The following is a 19,074-nucleotide window of genomic DNA, read 5'->3' as shown; positions in this document are numbered from 1 at the left end:
TAGAGAAACAGGGTGGTAGCTTGAGCTCAGGTGTGCGTCCTGGCTCTATCCTTTGAGTAAGCTGTGCTACTCTGAACCAGTAACTTACTTAACCTTCCTGGGCCTCAAGGCCTCAACTTCCTTATCTATAAAATGGGGCTAATGATGCCTTTCTTATATACAACTGTTAAGGATCAAAGGAGAATTATGAAAAATGCTTAGCTTGTAATAAATATACAGTAGATAATAATGTTATTAGATTGTAAGCTCCTTTTGAGTAGAGGCCATGCCTTAATTGTCTTTATACCATCCCCTTGCCCGTTGCAATACTTTCAAATTCAAAGGTCTTCAATATTTCATCAGTTTGAACACATCCATTTAGAATACCCATATCTGTTTCTCTACCACTGAGGACAGCAATTACATTGGGCACATGGTTGTAAAAGCAAAATTGGCACCTGAGAGACTCTTTTCAAAGTCTACATTCATGCATCTACTGAGCAATAGCAAGCCTGTATCACATATCCTGATGGCAATTACATATTTGCTATTTTATAAAAGACGCCTTATTATTTTGGTACATGGGGCCTCTTCCTGCATGTGACCCCACTCCCAGGACCTGGGCCTGAGTCTGGCTTTGCCTTGCAGGGGTGACTTCCCTCCATCATCTGCTCTGGGTCAAGTCTATTTGGGATTTGGTACAACTCGCACCTCACTAGGAGCCCATGAACTGCCACTAAATTCAGTAGCAGCTCTGTAAGAGTCAACCTCAGTAACTAAAATAGGACTTTCAAAGAAGGACTAGAATCAGTTTCTAAGGGTGGTGGAAAAGGTCTGTGTCTCAAGTCTTTTAAAAATGACAATAACTGCACCATTCAGTACAGCAGCCACCAGCCACATATGGCTATTTAAATTTAAATTTAATTAAATTTAAAGTATAGAACTTCCGTTAGACTAGCCACATCTCAAGTGCTCACTAGCCACATCTGGCTAGTGACTACCATACTGAAAGTACAGATACAGAACCTTTCCTTCATCGTGGAAAGTTCTATCGGACAACACTGGCCTACCAAAAACTATGAACAAAGGGAAACATCACGCAGACACCGCCCAAGTGTGGACTCGCCAGTTCTTGTCTTCCCATCTCTAATTCATAGTCCTTAATTAACTCAGATACAAACAATTGATCAGATTCTAGAAGTGGTCATAGAGAAGAGAGGAAACAGGAAGCCATTAAAAAAAAAACTTTTGATAAAAATATTCTCAAGTGCAGCTCAAGAGAAGACAGGCTGCTGTCCGGGAAGAATTCATCACGCCAAAGGCATCATTGGGTTGAACCACCTGTGAAGCATTCTTGCGGATAAAACCAAACCTGAATCTAATCAAGCCTTTAGTGTGAACTTCCATTTAGCATTAGGAAACAAAAAAGGAAGGAAGCAGCTGAATGATAGATACCACAAGAAAACAAGCCAAATCCACACTATGGGACATTCAACAAGACAACAGACTTCATTTCCCCAGTCAGTCAATGGCTATGGATAAAGGATGGGAGGTGGCTGCTCCAGACTGAGAGAGACATGAGAGACACACAGAGAGAGGCAGGGACACAGGCAGAGAGAGAAGCAGGCTCCCTCCAGAGAGCCTGATGCCAGGAGCCTTGATCCCAGGACCCTGGGATCACCTGAGCCCAAGGCAGACACTCAACCACTGAGCCACCCAGGCGCCCCTGTACATGGAGATTTATTGCATCATGCATTATAAGCAAAAGATTGCAACGACCTAAATGCCCAACCATAGGGAGCTGATTAAATATGGTATAAACAGTATGGTACCATGTAGCCATAATAATAATTAGGAAGCTAATTATTTTGCGTATATGTTTAAAACATTACATATATATCTATACATATTATATAAACATATTTATATACACATAGAGCATGTGTAATATGTTGTATATTTGATAAAATGGCGAAAGACTACCTTCCCTCTTTTGCTCGCAGACATATATATGTCTGGGAAGATACCCAAGAAACCCATATCCCGGGATCCCTGGGTGGCACAACGGTTTGGCGCCTGCCTTTGGCCCAGGGCGTGATCCTGGAGACCCAGGATCAAGTCCCACATCGGGCTCCCGGTGCATGGAGCCTGCTTCTCCCTCTGCCTGTGTCTCTGCCTCTCTCTCTCTGTGACTATCGTAAATAAATAAATAAAAAAAAGTAATCTGATTTTTCGGTTAGAGAGAATATTTCAGTCAAAAATTAAAAAAAAAAAAAGAAACCCATATCCCTGGTGCCCCACAGGTCAGGAACGTGTGACTTTCACTGTATATCCTCTTGGTTCATTTGAGTTTTGAACAATGTCAGTGTATTATCTGAGAAAAATATGATTTACATTCAAAAAGTGAGAGTGAGTGGCCAAATTGTTCTTTTTGCTAGACTCTACAGAGAACAGTCACTATAACCCTGAGGATCGGACAACAGCAACGTCTCATTTTCATCACAGGGGCCCAAACATGGAGGGATCAGAGTCTCTGTGGTCATGGTCCTCACCTCTCTCAGGTGACTCCAGGACAGAGAGACATGACTTTCTTTCCCCTTTAGATTTCTATTGATGTCACCTCCTCTGCCTCTCATTCCCCCAGCCCATCTGAGAGGCATCAAAGCAACACTTGGATCTTCTAACTGCAAAATTTGTGTCAACATCAACACAGAGAAGCCAGCCAGCAGGACCGGAGCACGGGAAATGTTCCTTCCTCAGCTCAGTTTATTTAGCTGGGCAGCTTTGGAGAAAGAACGCAATGCGTGAAGCGATGCAGGAAGTAACAGTGAGTCACAGAAACCCAAAATGGGTTGAGTTTTGTATAGAAGAAACTCATCCAATTCACACACACTCCTTGGGCATGATGTGGATTTTTAGCTCTTGTTTCCAGAATATCCCTTTAATATCGATCTAATCCGAAGTCAACCTTAGCCTCTGCCACGCATGTTCTCATTTACCCCTTCATCCTTCGATTCTCAGGCATCACCTCCTCTGAGCAGCTTTCCCTGGTTGCCTTTCTACCTCAACCCACTGTCATTGTTACCCATCAGTCTGTTTCCTCCTCTGGACCCTTCCTACTGTCTGAAATGGCTTTATTGCTGATTAATTCAGTTATGTATCTCCTGTCTTTTTCTTCCCATCATGAGAGCAAGGGGGTTGCCTGTTTTATTCATTTTTGTATCCTCAGCACCCAGAATAGCGTCTGACACATAAAAGGTAACCCAATAAATATTTATTAAATGAAAAACAATTCTATTAGCATTCAAGATTTTATAGGGCTCTTCAGATTTTTCCAGCTGAAGCCTGTGTAGAAAACAAATTTTCCCTGGTGGAGAATTTCAGTTTGTGTCAACATATTGTTTCTGTTGACATCTTCCTGAAGTCTCATGGTAGGCTATTAACTAGCCTTGGGATTTTTGTTGCATACAAAAACCTCCCAACTCCAGTCCTGAAATGTGCAGTGTGTGAGACTTCCACACCAGACAGTTACATTACAAGTTCAACACCATCCACGGAAAAGATAGTCTGGTGAGGAAGATGGCAGGGGAGGGGAGGAGAAAAATTAAAAGATTATTCTTTTTTTTTTCTTTACTATTACCATGAAATGGAAAAGCCATGGGTAGTCAAGAAAGCTAATATAATATACTCCAAATTTCTTCCCTTACGCCTCAACTCTGTGGGGCTAACCAGTTAAAGGGCAACCAAGCCAATCTTCCTCTCTTAATAAATAGTTTCTTTAAAATGTTGTGAAGGGGACATAAACCATGCACACACGAGAAAGGAAGGTAATTATCCAACAGTGTTTAAAGTGCTTCAGTCATTAGTAGTAAAGGTGAAATATCAAGATGAAGGCAAACTCCTCTTTTATTTCCAATTTACTTATTTCAGTGTAAAGTAGTAAGAGAAGAGTACAGCTTGAACCACAAGTTCTGGGCTGTGGATTACAAGGCAGTAATAGTTCTAAACTGAGGAGTCCCTGCAAACTCACAAACTAGAAAGAATGAGATGGAGGTGAACTTGAACAAGCCTCACAGGATATCCTATACAACCAGTCACGGAGGCCATTTCCAAGTTTTTTTTTTTTTTTTTTTTTTTTGAAAAGCCATTTCCAAGTTTTGACACTGCCTGCTGTTTTGACTTTTTGGCCTGTTACCTCAGCTCAGCCATCCCCACCACACCAACCTTCCAGTCCCAGGTCCTGTCCTAGGTTCTGCTCGGCTTCCTTTCCCTTACTTGAACATTCCATGGGAATAAAAATAGAGCTTGTCTTTATAAAATATTTCGTTATTTTTGTTAGGTCTTTTTTTCATTTGAAAACTTCCAAACCAGAATCAAGGCACACTTCAGGTGCACACGTTTTACAAATATCTGTGAGAATACAGAAGAACTTTCTGGAACTGGTCTGAATTTTGCTCCACGGTCTGGATAAATGAAATCCACCTGGAGGATTAGAGTTTTGAGGGCCACATGGCTAGCCAGTCCCGACTCTAAGCAGCGAGAGCAGTGCTTCTCTGCTGGACACAGGGAGGGGACATGCAGGATGGAGCTTCTGTACCCTGAAACCTACTTCAGTCCTAGGGATGTTGGAGGAACCCAACACTGCGAGAGCCATTCCAAAAATCAACTCGAACACAGATCTCCTACCTTTGCTCTCAAAGAGCCCATGGGGGAAAAGCTGAAGTCCCACAGGAGGTTCAGAGGCTCCCATGAGCTACTTGCAGTCCTGGGAGGAGGAGGCTCTGCTGCCTTCCTCTAATACAGAAGTATGCACTGTGCTGGGCTGCCAGATGCTGTCCCCAAATAGGAACAAACTAAAACCACAGAAGCCAAAGCCCCTTCTAACAAAACCTCAAATACTTGCATCTTGGTATTAACCCAGACACTCCAATTTTTGAAAGAAAATGTAAAAAGACAAAACAAAAACAGTCCCACACATCCTACCAAGCTCTGCACACTGCATGTTAATTGTCAGTGCAGTTTGGTTGGGGGACAGGCTGCTTTAGTCCCAATCACCTTGAGCAAGTTACCTCATCTCTGCGAGCCTCGGGATTTTTTCATTTATCAAGTAGGGATGGTAACACTATTTGCCTCGCGAGGATGAAGCGAGCTGACCCATGCAGACACTGGTTCTAATGCCTGGCACAGAAGTCAGAGCTCAGAAATGTTAGCTATTACTATGCCTCGGCTGCTGCCTCTTCTTTTATGCTTACAGGAAAGGTTAATGGGCATGCATAAAGTCACAAATTTCAAATTTCATGCATATTCCATTATTACTTATTTTAACACCTGGAAAAGCTCAAAATATTCAATTGTGCCCTTGAAATGAGGACAATTTTCTATATGCAACAGTCAGCTCAAAGGAATCCAAAGCCCACCATAGGCTGTGCCACCGTCTGGACAAAGATTCAGCGTGTGTCTATAAGACTGGGTGCGTACTCTGCAGCGTGCGGGCTTGCAACACGTGACATGTGAGTCCCCAAAAGCTGACTTCAGTGTGACCATCCTCGCTCAGCTGATCTCACAGGAGACGCTGACAACTGAGAAAGTACAGCATGCAATCTTGTTCAGAAGGGAAGTAAAATGAGGAAATAGCAGACCGGGGAGGGGGTTGGTGGGAGAGTGACGACACAAAACCCATCTCACAGCCATTTGGATCACACTTCACAAAGTTAAAGAGGAAGGATACACTGTTAAAAGGACCCTTTCAAGTTCTGAATTCCTTCCATTTTTCTAAAATCTTACAAAGGGACCTAGGAATAAAGGCAGGAGAAAGAGGGCAGCGAAGGCATTCGCACATTGCCAAGTCTTTTCGGTTTTCCACTTCTCCCGGCAAAATCTTACCTTTGGGGGTGGTGCAAGATCACCTGGAAGCAGCATGGGTCCTTAAGGACACTTAGAAAATGAATGAGTAGCTCAGCCTGAGCCCAACCAATGTCAAGTTTCCACATTATAGAACATGACACAGCTATTTAAAAATACTGTTTACAAAGGGTCTGCCATAACATTTTAATTCTGGCATTTTTCCTTCATTAACTGAAGGGGGAAAAAATGGATGTAAAATTGGATAGAGTCTGACCTCAACTATGCGCAAAAAAAAAAAAAATCTAAAATGCTGCCAACAGTTGCCTCTACATAATAGAACTAGAGGTGGGGTGGGTTTTTTTGGGGGGGGGATTCTGTTTTCCCCTCAACCCCTGCTACTTTGTAACCTTCTCTAGGAACATATATTACTTTCACAATAAGAAAAAATTATTTAAATGACCTGATGTTTAAAGTTGCAAAAAAAAAAAAAAAAAAAAAAAAGTTGCACCAAACTATGTTAAAATTCCATGAGGTTTTCAGAGGCTTAGATTGGAGTTTGTGTGTGTGTCTATGTGTGTATGTCGTGATTAAAAAAAAGAAAAAGAAAAAGAAAAAAAAAGCAATTGGCCCCCAACTGCTGTTTCCTCCCCTTCATCCAACCAGGCATATACTACAGTGCCTGGCATCTGTCAAAATGCTGCCAACTCTTGATCATTGTAAATCTGATGAGTCAGGCTGTGGGGGATCCAAGCCCCCTTTCTTCTCCTCCTCCCACCGGCTGCCTCGGGTTGGGTTTTGTTTTTCGTTGCTCATTAGTACCTCCACTCTGTGGCTTAAGAAGCCAAGCTTGTGTCTATCAATGTTCGTCTCTTCTAACAGTTCTGGTGACAAGTCTGGCAAGGGAGAAGCTTGAAGTTTTTGAATAAAGGGCTTCAGGAATGATCTGTGCCTTCCAATCATCGACACAATCCTGGGTCTTGGGACTCTGGGTAATTTTATGGGCGGCATCCAAGAATCTGTACATGGGATACACAGGGGATGTCTTGGGAATTCCTGGGCTGTCCGAGGGAGCCTGGCGGGGCCAAGTCAGTTCAACTTGACCCTCACAACTTCCTTCTGAGGGAAGGGACCTTCCTGAGGGAAGCTGGGAGCCAGGATTAACTCCCAAGACGTTATCGTGCCATTAGCTGTTCCTTCAATCAGATAGATGGTCTGCCTCCATCTAGGGGTGGGGTTCTTCCAGGAGCTTCTAAAAACCCTGACCAACACCCCGGGAACACTGGTTCCCCCATCACTGGCCTCCACGGATCCCTATCAACGTGCCTCCTATCCTTCACTCCCACCCCCTCCAGGGAACGCTCAGGGAATGGCTGCCCGGGCCTGGCACACAGATTACAAACTCTGGGTGGCACAAGGGACATTAGCGCAGGCTCTGGAGTCACTCCAGATTCAAATCTCTGTTCTGCCGTCTGTCCCTTGGGCAAACCGTCCACTTTCTCTGGGCCTCACGTCCCTCATGGGGAAGAGGGGCAGCGTATGTAACTACCTCACAGGAGGGGGCTGAGTCAGAACACGTAGAGGGCCTGGCACAAGGGCAAACACTGTACAAACATCAGCAGTCACAAAATAAACCAGAACACCCAACCAGCCCATGTTATCTGAATCCTAAAAACAAGGCCTCAGGTACGGCTTTTGAAGGTGTGCACCACACAGGCGCAGGGGAAAGCCGCACGCCAGTCAGCTACCTCTTCCTCGGCAGCGTCGAGCTGCCACCTGGCCCAGCCCCAGCCCCCCCAGTGCCACAGCATCACTGAAAACTGGCCAGGGGCACACAAACTCCTGGACTGAGCACACAGGACAGGCCATCCCCTGGGAAGCTATTTACGGCCCTGTGTTCCTTCACCTCTGATTTATCCTGAAACAGTTTGGTTGGCTCAGCTTTGGGGAAACACTGTTCTCGTCCTAAAACTCATCAAAAATATCCTCAATCTGAAGAGATAATTGGTGAGGAGGCCCCAGTAAGGATGGATGGCAACTTCTTCCTCAGCCAGGTTCATGGGTCCAATCTGCCTGACCAGGTTGGTGAGAGCCACATGTGTCACTGTCCCGGCACCAAGCAACTTGTGTCGAATGACTGATGGGTGTTTACCTTTCCCCAGGAAAGAAATCTAACACAACAGGAAAGATGATCAATGTATATTTTAAAAGAATGTGTATACAAACAAACTCCTTCCCATATGTTACTGGGTTTCCTCCAAAGAAAACAGATTAAATCAAATGCCTACCAGGCACCGAGCATTGTATTAGGCTGTGGGGATCCAGGACCCCCTTCTCGAGAAGCTTAAAAAAATCAAGTTGGGGAGGCAAGACAAACATGAGTGAAGAGGTTGGGCATCAAAATGAGACATCTGTAATGAGCTAAAAGAATGAGGCAGATAATGAGTATTTCAGATGAGGGGAAAACATGATCGGCCTGGCTTCAAACAGGAGACGGAGCATGAGCTGAGCAGAAGCATAGACATGTAGGATTCAGTAGAGAAAGTAAAAAAAAAAAAAAAAAAAAAAAAAGCAAGCAATCCCAGAAGGGGGCACAGTGGGAATAAGGTTGGTGGGGGGGGGGGGGACCAGAGGACACAATGCACATGGGGGAACAGATAGGTTTGGCTAGAGCAGGGGATAAGTGCACAGAAGACAGAATTAGAGGCCATCAGGAAAGGAAGGGGTTTTCTGGGTTGTCCAGCCCAATCTCATTTTAGAGATGAGGAACGGGAAGCTCAGAGACGTTAGGGGATTCACCTACAGCCACACAGCTAGTTGTCGATGGGAGATCAATTGAGAAATCAAATCTACTTGTACTCGATTTGGAATCTGAGCTGACAGTAAAGCAACTGGCTACCGGGAGGCAAAAGGACATCAGCCTAGGGGTGACAGAAACCGTGCGGTTCCCAGCTATGAATGTTGATGGAGGCCACAGGAAGGTGTTCAATAAATGCTTGCCAATGGAACTGATAAGCTAGCCACTCTACCACTTCAGACAAGTCATTACTGTCTCCTCCTCCCACTGCCCCCCGCCCCCCAGCGAATAAAAATCCCAACTTGACCAGTGGTATACCCATTCGTGGGGAGAAAAGGCTCCTCTGAGATAAGTCAGGGGGAGTCTCCAAGGATGTCAGGGGAAGTCTCCAAGTATGTCTAACCTCTCTGTGGTATGAGTACCAAGGGCAGAAAACAAAACCCCTCCATGGGTGGCAAGCAGGCTTGGAGGGAAGGAGCACTGTTTTTCTACATTTCAAGGTTTTATAATCCTTCACCTGTCTGAAGCTGTAAGAAATCAGGAGCGTCGTACATTTCCATTACAAAGGAGATGTGAACCAAAAGGTTAAATGTCTTAGGAAGGTGGCCTGGGGGAGGCTGAGGGCCAGACACCGCCCCCCCTTCACCTCCCCCAGGCAGCTTATGAGTAAGGGAAGGAGAATGACTGGGAAGCAGGACAGCCAGAGCTTCCTTACACGGCTTGGGAGGCTATCACATACAGATTTCCAGAAATCTCTTTGTGGTCATTTCTGAGGGTCTCTGGGCAGTTTGCAAAGCAGTTTGCAAAGCAGTTCATATGGTCTTGTGTATAACCCAGGAACAATAAAATAATAAATAAATAAATGTAAAAGCACAAAATGGATCACTATTAAAATTGACATTGCAGAAGGGCACAGAAAACCAACCTTAAGTAACTGGCCATCTCCAGTCCCCAAGAACAAAACGGTCCTGTTCATTACCACGGTGCCATAAACGGATGTCAGGTCGGAATGGATCAAGGTAGATGATGCGATTGGTGGGACTCTCTCAGGTTGCTCCCCGTCTTTCTGAACATGCACACAAACGCACAAATGAAAAAAAGATCATTTTTAACAGCGATAATCACTTAGGCCCACCTAGGAAGAATCCTGCTTGAGCCCCAAATACATTTTCTTAGACAAGATCCCCAGGAGCAACTGCTTATCTGCTCGATCTGCAGGATCCCCACGCTTGCCCAACCCGTGGAAAGCCATTTGTTTACTATGTATTAACATGTATTGATTGCCAGCAGTGAGCCAGCCATCCATTTAACACTCCTCCAGCTGATACATGAAACCGAGTTCCACTTTATCGCCAAGAAAGAGCCCACTGCTGAATTGGGAGGGAGACAGTCTTGTGCTTGGCGGTTTGCATGATCCTGCTGCAAATTATTTTAGCTAGGGATTGGCTCCTGGGAGGTTCGACGAGCCACTTCCCAAGATGTGAGGCAGACCGCCCTGTGGGGCGTGATGGCAGAGTCGAGACTGTGGATTTACAAGACAGATGCAATGTGAGGCCCAAAGACAGGGTAATTAATTCAGAGGGTAAAAAGGGAAAGAGATGGTCATGGGCGGTGGCGGGTAGGACAAAACCACAGAGCCAAAGGGGGAACTAAGCAAAAGGACTGGATGTGGTGCTGATGCTCTTGAAGAAGCAACAAAAAGCTCAACTTCCAACCTGAAGGCATTTCCATGGTCCGGAGCGTTGAGCGCATAGCATCACACACTTGGTTCTGATCATTAAATAGAGCCCCTCTGTAAACCCAGGGCAGACAGAGTGTCGACCAAGACGTCTTGGTCTCTCTTGGGTAAAGGCAAGAAGTGCTTCACGCTGCTTCCTGCCTTCAACGGCAGGAAACTGAGTTTGCTACACAAATCTCTGGAAGATACGGAGCCAGAGCGAGCCGTTACTGTCGGTAGCTACTGAACACAGTGTGATAGCAGACTTTATCTGCCAGAGCTCCGTTCCCAATTGTACTCAGGTTTCCAAACCCACATGTAAGTCTTAGCCCATAGGAGAGCTGGTAAAAACTCCAGTGAGCCTCAGTGTAACTCCTAGAATTGCCCTGCTTGGGGAGAAGGGCGGTGAGCAAGGGGAGGCTAAGACTTATTAACTTCATTACATTATTGCTGACAGTGTTTATGTCTTTCAATTTACGTCTTATTAAACATTCATTATTTTTAAGCCCACCAAGTTTCATTAACATCTAAAGTAAATGGATTCATGGACTAAATTGATTTCTGAAGCCTTTAAAGTGCCGTCTCCATTTCTTTGTTGAAGTTGCGCTGGGAAGAAAAGATAAGGTAGCAAGGATTTCTCCAATGCTGTGATCACTTTTCAAGGGAAAGATGTCATAACCTAAGAGAAAGTGACTTATTTGCATAAAATATTCCAGAGCGAACTCAGTTTAAGAAGATTTTTTGGAAAGCCCATTAGAGATTTGTTTTTTGGGTTTTGTTTTGTTTTTTTCTCCTGTTAGATACTTGTCATGTAGTCAGGGAAGATGAGGAATTGTCCTATTAGAATTGAAGTTAAGGAAAAAAAATCTCTGTGGGTCTGAGAATCAGAACAATAGATCACTGTTTAGATAAGGATACCTCATGACTATGAGTAGAAAGAGAAAAATCGGATGACCTTTAGATTGAAAAAAAAATAACAAAACCACACGACACATCTCGTTTCAAAATAAAACCAGAATTGTTCAAATTTAAGGTCAGCTGATCATGCCTATTACTCTTATTAAATATTTGAGCATCGCAGAGAGGCTAACTCAGAGAATTGGGTGTCATCTGTCTGAGCATCTGGAATGTTCTCATACTGCTATCTTTGACTGAAAGACTCCCTTCCCTCTCATCCCAAGGCACAGAAAAATGTATGGCTAAAGGTTGCTGATTATTCATCCACAAGGACCAAATGGAGCAGTGTATGCCTACATTTGGTATACAATAGTTGCTTAATAAGTGTGGCCATTTTGATTGCCCAAGAACCATGACATCACAGGGAGGCTTTGCTGAGGCTGGATGAAATACTCTGTGATATTCTGCTTGGAGCCAAAAACACAGAAGTGGCTCAAAAGCTACTAAAGGCACAAGGACAAAAATTGCTTCCAAATTACCATGTTTGCCAGTGTCCTACCCTGAATTCTGACCATTCTGTAATCATTGTACTTCTCCATATTAAGTCCTGGATCAGTAGCACAGATGAGTAGTAGAGCCGTGAAATCAGTGGTCTCGAATTTGGGAGCTACTGGCATAAGCAAACTTCCTGGGGGGAGGGGGCCAGCTTAGGTCCCTATTCAGGTTCAGTTCTTACCCACTGGCTGACCCGGTAATTTAATTTACGTAACCCTGTTAGGGGTTGGCTTTCTTGGTGGTGAATAAGGCTAATGATTTAGTCTGATTGGTAGGGGGGTTATGAAGAAGAGACAGTAATGTTAGTAGTAAAAATCACATGCTGATAACATGTTAGCTGGTGTCAGTAACATGTACCTACTGTGTGCTACTTGGATTATTTTATTACCTTACTTAATCCTGGTCCTCTCACTTTCTGGCTTAGTAATTTTGTGTATGTTATTTAACCTGTGACTCAGTTGCCTCCTCTACACAATGGAAGTGATAGCAACGACTGAGTATGCAAGTCCCAGTGAAGCTCAGAACAGTGTTTGGTGCGCAGTCATACACAATCCCCGTATTCGTTTTCATTACCTCATTTAAAAACACAAACAGTTGCTACCACACTCGTGACAGTCCTTCCCACCTTCTTCACCATGAGAACCCTGATCCTGTCCAGGTAGCCTGGGAAACCATGACTGGTCCAAGCCACACAGTAATCCCATTCTCCACTGCCAAGTATCTGCTTTCCTACTCCTTAGAGCGAGGGGTCGCCATGTGGTCCCGTTTGGGCCAATGAAATGGAAGAAGTTCACTGGACAGGGGCTTCTGGGAATAAATTTCCTCTGAGATAAGAGGCGGCTCTTGAGAAGAGCCCACTTGCCCTCTCCCCTCACTTGCTCCCTTTGAAATCTGTTGTGTGAGGCCACCATGCACAGAGAATTTGGCTTCCATGAGATCCAAGATGGAAGATGAAAATCAACATGGCACAGGGGAAAATAAAGGCTCTAGGTTCCTGAGGGCACCACTGAGCACAGCTGCCGACCTTAAACCTTTGACTAACAACAGACAGTATGGCTTCAGTTGCTGTCGAATGGGTTATCTGTTACTTGCTATCGAAAGCAAGTCACTACAAGCAACGAGAGCCGTGTTGGACATGACGCTAGAGTCTAGCTTTTCCTGAGCTGCGAGGGACCAAGAACCAGCTAAGCGCTTATCCTCTCACCATGGAGGACCTTGGCCACAGTCAGGATTGTACAGCCACTTACAATAGCGAGCCTGGAAGAAAATAGGAAAGAGCAGGCCTGGATCTCACGTAAACTCTAAGGGCTGCTGTGGCTGAATGGAAATGGATTCTTTTGTGCTAGAAACACACAGAAATGGACAAGTCCCTGTGAATGGAGAAAGGGGCCCTCTGAGTGGCTTTCTTATGCTCATTTCAGCAAATGAAAACAAAAGACAGACAGCCTTCAGAGAAACCTCCTCATGAAAGTGAAGTTAATACCTAGGGAGTCAAGCCAAGAAAGGGGTGACATACACAGTCGCTCCCCCCACCCAAGTCCAGAGATAATTCTTACTCCTTTTTTTTTTTTTTTGGCCTATTTTCTGTCTTGCCCTTCTCTCCCCTTAGGGCATAATCGCTAATGTTGCTCTCAGCCTATTCTCTCTAGTTTATTATGTGTAATTTATTTCTGAATCCCAGCCTCTGCTTGTTCGTCTGTGTGTAACAAGGTTAATGTCTTGTAATGATGCTTTTGCCAGTTCTGCCTTTCATGACAAAATCCAATCTTGATTGAGCTCTAACCCTCGTCTCCCCTTTGGGCTTTCTTGGTCCCCTCAGAGTCGTCATTCTGCCTCTCCCGCCCGCCATGTCTGACCATAACGTCACGCCTACCCCGCAGCCCGAAGAGGGAAAGTTTCCTCAGGTTGAGGGAAAAGCTGCCTTGTCTCAAACAATATTTGGCTTCGAAAAGGGAGAGGCTTGAGCTCGACCTACCAAAGGGGAACCAAGGGTACTAGGAAAGGTGCAGGAGTACGTGCGTGTACCGGGCACGGTGGGCCTACTGCAAGGGGAAACAGCTTGACCTCCTTGCCGTACCCTTCTATGACCTTTCGTGGCCAATAAACATTCCTGTGTACTGCACAACTCCAGGGGGCACTGGTCATGTATTCTAGAGTGAATGGCACCCTCCAGTAGAGCAATTCTGTGGTCCTGCTCCACCATGCAAAAGATGGCCTGACTCATCAAGGCTTTTGCAGGTTGTTCACAGCCATGCTGCAGCTATCATGGAACAGCGGCGGGGGCGGGGGCGGGGGGGGGGCAGGGACTGCGGACCCAGGTGGGGCCTCAAGTGTTAGAGACCCAGCAGGCGTCAAGTTGTGTCCTTCCCAGGTGCTAAAAAGACTCCCTCATTTTAGCTTTTCCTTGTGGGACCAGGAAAAGATACCAACTGGGTGCCTATCAACTTCTTATACCTTGATAAAATGCCTCTTGGGCGGTTAACTTTGTATTCTGTACACGTATTTTGAAACAGTTTCTCTACCACTTCCTAGGGTCCACTTGGAGTTGGGAAACCTCACTTGGGGTCCTACACTCAAGATTTGTGGGCGAACGTGGACACACACACACACACACACACTCCTTCCATTCTGTCCCCTACAGGCCGCTTGATTTTGATGAGTCCCTGAACCTCAGTGACCAAATCTATAAAATGGACAGAATAACACATACGCCCTGCCTATGGCATTGTTGTGAGGCTCAAAGGAAACCACACATGTGAAAATCAGTAGAAAACTCCCTTTATGAAGCGGGAGAGATGGAAAGAACCATTTTTCACCCAAGTGAGTGATTTCATTAGTCATTAAGACTCTGTTGCCTTTCTTTATTCTTCTAGAGTATACAGCATTGCTTGGGTTCTAAGTTTATGGCAACTCTCTGATCATCTGAAGGAAGAATTTACCCTGGGGACTCAAATGATCAAAAGGAAAAGTTCAAAGTGTGCATAAGGGGTGGAGAAGTGAAGTTTAGGGACCCAGCTGGGCAGCACAGACACCAGTGAGCACCAGGCAGCTTGCGGTGGGACCATAGGAAACAGAGAAGTTTGAATTTTGCATGTTCCCACTTGCTTTCCCACCCTCTCTCCTCCCTCCAGACCCCTCAGTGTCCTTCAGCCTCAAAGGCCTACCCACCACCAAAGTTCCACTCTCCAAGATTTATCCTTCCTTCTCCATGCTTTACACCCTTTCCCCCATCAAAATCTCCATCTGTTCCCTGTGGCTAATTTCAGTCAATTACTTATGAAAAGAATCTGACTCAAATAATTCACAAAAAGAGATGAATGGCTGACAGTGTAGGGGGAAAAAAACAAACAAACACTTTTCTACATTCTTACAGTTGAAAAGCTCTCAGTCCACCAACGCTTTTCCATGAGGGAGCTTCTGGCCTTCTAGACGGGCCATTTCTTCATCATGGGAGCTGTCCTGCGTGATACAGGATGTGGAGCATCCCTGACCCCAGTCCACAAAATGTCAGTAGTGCCCCCCATCCCATCATTTGACAAGCACGAAAGCTCCTTCCCCCACATCTCTATAGACTAAGTAAATGGCATCCTCCTCCTCAAGAGCCACTGGACTCTGTCGCAAGGTTTCAGAGTTACCGGAAAGTGATTATCGAGATGTTTCTTGCCTCCACCCTTGTTCGCACCTAGTCTTCTTCCCCATCATGATGAAAGGCACCACCAATCACCCTCAGCTCCCCTCTTTCCATCACTCCCCACAGCCATACATGAAAAATCTCAGCTGGATCAGCCAACAATTTCGCCTGTCTTCTCCATCTCCATACCCCACCCCCAGGCCACGCACCCTCCATCTCACTCCTGATCTACTCCAAGAGCCTCCTCATCCCTCCCTGTCAATCTACATGCAATCTTTTTCTGACCGGCAGTCAGAGTGATCCTTTAAAATATAAAACAAGTCATGTTACTCCCTTGCCTAAAATTCCTTACCACCTTCCCATCACACTTAGAACAAAACCCACATGTCTCCCCAGAACCTTCCTGAGCTCATCCCTGCTGACTTCTTCACATTTATCTCCTCTCTTCCATCCCACGTTAGTTCCCACAGTGACTTTCTTTCAGACATTTTAACCTATTACCATATTTCTGCCTCAGGGCCTTTGTATATGCTGCCTCTAGTTCCCCAGGCTTCATTCCCTTGTAGCCTGGGTCTTTCTAATCTTTCCAGTTTCAAATTCAATGTCACCTCCTCGCAGACATGTAACTCCATCCCCATCCCAGTTATTATGAATCATAGCACTCCACTCTTTCCTTCAAGATTGTTTTAAGACGTTATTATCTGTCTCCCAGTAGACTCTAGGCTCTGACAATAGTTTATCTGATTCTGCACTTTGAAGGCAGCATACACCTAGGCATTGGATATGTAGTAGGTTGTCAATAAATGTTTATTGAATGCACGAATAAATACGTGGATCAATGTTTGAATTCTACAGTCAATATCTTACCAGGCAACCTTGGTACATTGCTAAGTAGGTCTAATCATTACGCAGTTTTGCCATTGAGCCCAAATTTGCTCTTGTAAACACTGGACCTTGGTTCTGCCTGAGGGAGCAATACTGAGCTACCCCATACCTCTCACGACCACGCATCTTGGCCTTCTCTAGATTTTACATCCGTAGTCCATCCATGAGTCACAAGAGGAAGTTTCTGCATCTCTTGATATCTCAGTCCATAGGCAGGCATCAGGCTCAGTCTCCTGAAAATACGGCTCTACCATGTGAGCAGAGTACGTTAGATATTCTCTGAGCAAGAGAGAATAATTGGACTGTTTTTTCGTGATTAGAATAGCCTAATTTATGAACACGGCCTCACACTGGGTTAACTCTTTAAAATAAAAATAGCATAATGGCAGCATGGAAAAATAGAACAAGAGATTTCAAGTTAAAAAAGCTATGGGTTCAAGTTCAAGCTCTATCACTTGAGTTGTGAGTCTGAGGCAGACCATCTAACCTGAACCATCTGAACCTCCTCTCCAGACCCACCACAGCCTGTCCATCTACCTACCATCCACCTACCCACCCCTGGTTTATGGAGCACTTGCTCTTGGACAAGTGCATGATCTGTAATATACAAACGGGAATAAACCCCCTTATCAAAATAAGTCAATGGAAGGAGTTTTGAACAAAAATGTAACACTTTCCACTTCATGTCGCTGCTTTCTGAAACAGGAACTGACAGGAATAGTTTGAGGAGGGGCTCCACCGACACCTGCAGTTCATGGATAGAATTCAGGGAATAAATGGAATGGGATAAAAAAATAAATAAATTTCCATTTGAGCTTGAACAGCACACGTGTTATGGCACCAACCCCTGTGCCAATGAAAATCTGTGCATAACTTTTGACTCCTCCAAACTAAACAACTAATAACCTGTTGGCCTGAAGCCTTATCAATAACATAATCATTTAACACACATTTTACATGTGTATTATATACTGTATTCTTAAAGTAAGCTAGAGAAAAGAAAATGTTATTAAGAAAATCATAAGGAAATGCATTTACTGTACTGTATTTATAAAAAAAAAAAATCCAAGTGGACCTGCACAGTTCAAACCTGTGTTGTCAATGGGTCCAGTGTTGTTAAAGGGTCAGTTATATTTTAGCTAACTCCAACTGGAATTTGGCATTTCCTTTAATTATGAATGCAAGACACAGGAGTATTAACTGAACCTGGGACTTTGTCACCAAAAGAAATCAGACACTTTCATATCATTTTATAGTTGTTCAGATATTTCAAAATATCATTTATGCTCATCGCTACTTTGAAATTATGGGAGTCACTGCTGTTAGATTTTGCTATTTGATGTGTTAAGATATTACTGTATCTTGGGGCACCTGGGTAGCTCAGTAGGTTGAGCCTCTGACCCTTGGATTCAGCCCAGGTCATGATTTCATGAGTCATGGGAGGGAGTCCCATACCCAGCTCCTAGCTCAGTGGTAAGTCTGCTTAGAGATGCTCGCCCTCTGCCCCTCCCCCACTTGCACATGCATGCTCCCTTTCTCCCTTGAGTAAATAAATATGTCTTTAAGAAGACATATTAATATATCTCAAATTGAAAACACAAATTATATACATGACCATTTTTTCTGAGAAGGATCTACAGCCTTTATAGAAGTCCACAGCACAAGAGCTCCATGGCGGGGGGGGGGGGTGGGGGGGGGTGGGGGGGCATGGGAAGGAGCCTTCAGGATAGAGGACACAGAAATATTGCTACACACAGGAAGCTGACACTGGGTGACACCAACATCTACTGGCTGCTTGGGCTCTGTACCCTTCCTGACTCCCACAGAGAAACAAGGGTCAGTGCTTGGAATCCAATTTTCAAGATCGGACACGGATGTTAAATTTAGGAGCCTCAGGAAGATGTCAATGAGCAATGATCAGGAACAGCTGGTGTGTTTGAGAAACTGCTTCTCAAGCAGACTCTTCCAAGCCCAGGTAGGGGTGGGGGCAGGGTGTGGGGAGTGATAGGAGAACAACAAGGAGTCTGGCTTCATTCCCTCACGGAGAAACACCCTTCCCTCTGGGCCACCTGGTTTCCTATCAACAGAGCTCCAGTGTCACTCACATACACACACACACACACACACACACCCCGGAAGCTCTCAGGTCACTGTGCTATAATTACCACCTCCACCAAATGGAGAACTCCTTTTCAGTGTGACAAATGTTTATTGAGGGCTCACTAGGTGTGAGACCATCTTAGAATGCTTGGCAACCACCGACAGATCCAGCCACTCCCCTCAAGGCTCATACAGCCCAAACCACACTGTGTCCAGCCCAACACAGGGCCTGGTGTGCCCCCAGTCCCTGACCTCACTGCCAACTGCCAGCCTGGTGGCTCTTCCTGGGGGTCCCAAAGGCCCCTAAAAATCAACATGAGTTAAACTTGTCTTCTGACTGGTCACCAAAACTTCGCAATTCTACATCTTAAAAAGCTATCTTGTTTCATCCTTCCCCCCACCCCCGACCCCACACCCTCACTGCCACCACCCAGGTTCATTCCAATTGACAGGATCCGTGTGATTCTCCCCATCTTCACGGTCACCACTCTAGACCAAGGGACATCAATTCCTGCCTGGACCACTTCAGGAGCCTCCCGCAGCTTTCTGGGCTTCCTCCAGGACCAACCTCCCATCCATTCCCCACAGAACAGCCAATATCTAGGGACTCAAGTCCCATCATTTCCTTTCCCTTCCAAGGCTCCTCTGTGCTTTAAGATAAAACATCCTCTC

At 45.0% G+C, this 19,074-nt stretch overlaps 1 protein-coding gene across 2 annotated transcripts in view; it reads right to left on the bottom strand.

Annotated features, from left to right (window-relative positions):
• The window catches only part of PLXNC1 (plexin C1), a 137,930-nt gene that overhangs the window by 107,930 nt on the left and 10,926 nt on the right, over positions 1 to 19,074 (bottom strand). For both annotated transcript variants that reach the window (XM_072724580.1, XM_025992362.2), the window contains exon 2: positions 9,543 to 9,683. In XM_072724580.1, coding sequence (XP_072580681.1) covers positions 9,543 to 9,683 — 141 coding nt within the window. The remainder of the gene's footprint in view (positions 1 to 9,542; positions 9,684 to 19,074) is intronic.

Source organism: Vulpes vulpes, chromosome 10, assembly GCF_048418805.1.
Source record: "Vulpes vulpes isolate BD-2025 chromosome 10, VulVul3, whole genome shotgun sequence".
NCBI classification, from domain to species: Eukaryota; Metazoa; Chordata; class Mammalia; order Carnivora; family Canidae; genus Vulpes; species Vulpes vulpes.
Note: the sequence above shows the minus strand (reverse complement) of the source record. Positions and strands in the feature narration are given on the sequence as shown.